Source organism: Amyelois transitella, chromosome 14 (assembly GCF_032362555.1).
Source record: "Amyelois transitella isolate CPQ chromosome 14, ilAmyTran1.1, whole genome shotgun sequence".
Taxonomy (NCBI): domain Eukaryota; kingdom Metazoa; phylum Arthropoda; class Insecta; order Lepidoptera; family Pyralidae; genus Amyelois; species Amyelois transitella.
In genome coordinates this window covers 2,504,614-2,506,527 of record NC_083517.1, presented here as the reverse complement: position 1 = coordinate 2,506,527, position 1,914 = coordinate 2,504,614, and the positions used below count along the sequence as shown (strand labels likewise).

Below are 1,914 nucleotides of genomic sequence, written 5' to 3'. Positions count from 1 at the left end.
AGTTACCTCCCGTTAATAAAACAAATACTAACACTTCATGAAAATCTAATTTCTCATAACTTTCATCGAATTCCTAATTCGAATCTGCTATTCAAATAAATGAATTGCGATTGTTACGCTCCACCGCCCAGTACCTTGTCCCTGGCGCTTGCGAGACGCATTGCCTCACACTTTCCTCACCTATAGATCTTTTTACTATAAATACTGCATCAAACAATTCTCAGCACATTACAACCATGAAGTGTCTTATAGTACTCGCTTTAGTTTGCCTCGCGGCGGCGTCTGCGAGGGAACTAGGCGAAGATGAGAAGGATTTAGTCGCAGCGGCCAGTGGGAAGAGTCATCATCACGAAGAAGGTGGCGGGAAACATCATCACGCTGAACACCATCACGAACATGGAGAGAAGGGTCATAAGGGTCATAAAGGACACCATCATCATCACAAAGGCGAACATGAACACCATGGGAAACATCATCATAAAGGACATCACCACGAGCACGGCGGCGGTCATAAGAAGCATTGGGATGAACACGATCATCACGGCCATCATCACGAACATGGACATCATCATAAGGGTGGGAAACATGGCCATCATAAACATCACGATAAGGGAGAGAAAACTGACGGCTACCATAAGAAGTACCACAAGGATCACTTCCATAAGGATCATCACTTTTACGATGACCATCATCATGAAGGCAAGCATCATAAGCACGGTGATCATCACGGTCATCACGAAGAGCACGGAGGTCATCACAAGAAGGGCGGTCACGGCCATCACGGACATCACGAACATCATCATGGAAAACACGGCCATCATGACAAACATCATTACGATGAAGATCACAAAGGTCATAAAGGTCATCACGGACATGAGGAACATCATCATCATCATCACGATCATGGCAAGAAGGGAGGCCATGATGATCATAAGGAATGGGGCTTCCATCATGGGAAGAAGCATTAAGCCAAAGCACTGCTGTGATATTTTTTATAACTACGGGTTTTTGATAGTTTTTTTTTATAAATTATGATTTAGGAATAAGCGTTATGGAAAATTAAAGCTGTTGTTGTTTTATATTTCTTGATTGTTATTTAATATTGAACCTTATTTCTTCTTCCTTTTTGGGGTAGAGACATACATACATATTATCACTTCTATATCCCTTGCGGGGTAGACAGAGTAAACAGTCTTGAAAAGTAGATCACATTGAGCTATTTGGTGAAATGATAGAATTGAGATTCAAATAGTGACAGGTTGCTAGCCCGTCGCCTTAAATAAAAATGCCGAGTTTATAAGCTTATCCCTTAGTCACCTTTGACGACATCCACGGGAACGAGATGGAGTGGTCCTTTTCTTTTCTTTTATTGGTGCCGGGAACCACACGGCACAGGGTAGAGTCTTTAACGACGATTAGGATTCAGAAAAAATCAAAGTTTGTTAGCCTTTGCCATAAAGAAAAATATAAAGTCTATAATTACTTCTTCTCGCACGGATAAAAAATCTGCTGGCATACTCCATAAATACAAAAAAAAAAATTACAACTTCAGTTTATGTTATATTTTAAAGTAAAAATCTATACGCATGTCAGTACATAGTGGATGATGGATGGGACATGAGTAATAATATTATGGGAATTCCATCCAAACGATAAATGATTGAGTGGACATTAACGTGTTATATACATAGCTTCGATCTGTGAACGAAAAAATAGCCTGTTTGACAATAAATAAGTAAAGAATCGTCTAAGATTAAACTCTTTAAAAAGTTAATTCTTAACGAGTAAACCTTAAGAAACTTTGAGTCCTATAAGGTTTTAAAGTAAAGTTAAGCTTAGCAGTAGAACATCAGCATCTAGATAAGCATTAGCATGTAAGGATATACAAATAAATATGTGAAAGAGGACAATGCA

The 1,914-nt window shown here is 39.1% G+C and overlaps 1 protein-coding gene across 1 annotated transcript; it reads left to right on the top strand.

Annotated features, from left to right (window-relative positions):
• The first annotated feature begins 236 nt into the window (after positions 1-236).
• On the top strand, positions 237-968 carry LOC106130835 (histidine-rich glycoprotein-like). Its single transcript, XM_013329766.1, has one exon. The coding sequence runs from the start codon at positions 237-239 to the stop codon at positions 966-968; it is 732 nt and encodes a 243-aa protein (XP_013185220.1).
• Positions 969-1,914: the final 946 nt, after the last annotated feature.

Excerpts from the sequence above, each read along its gene's own strand:
- LOC106130835 (XM_013329766.1), top strand. The coding sequence starts at position 237 with ATGAAGTGTCTTATAGTACTCGCTTTAGTTTGCCTCGCGGCGGCGTCT.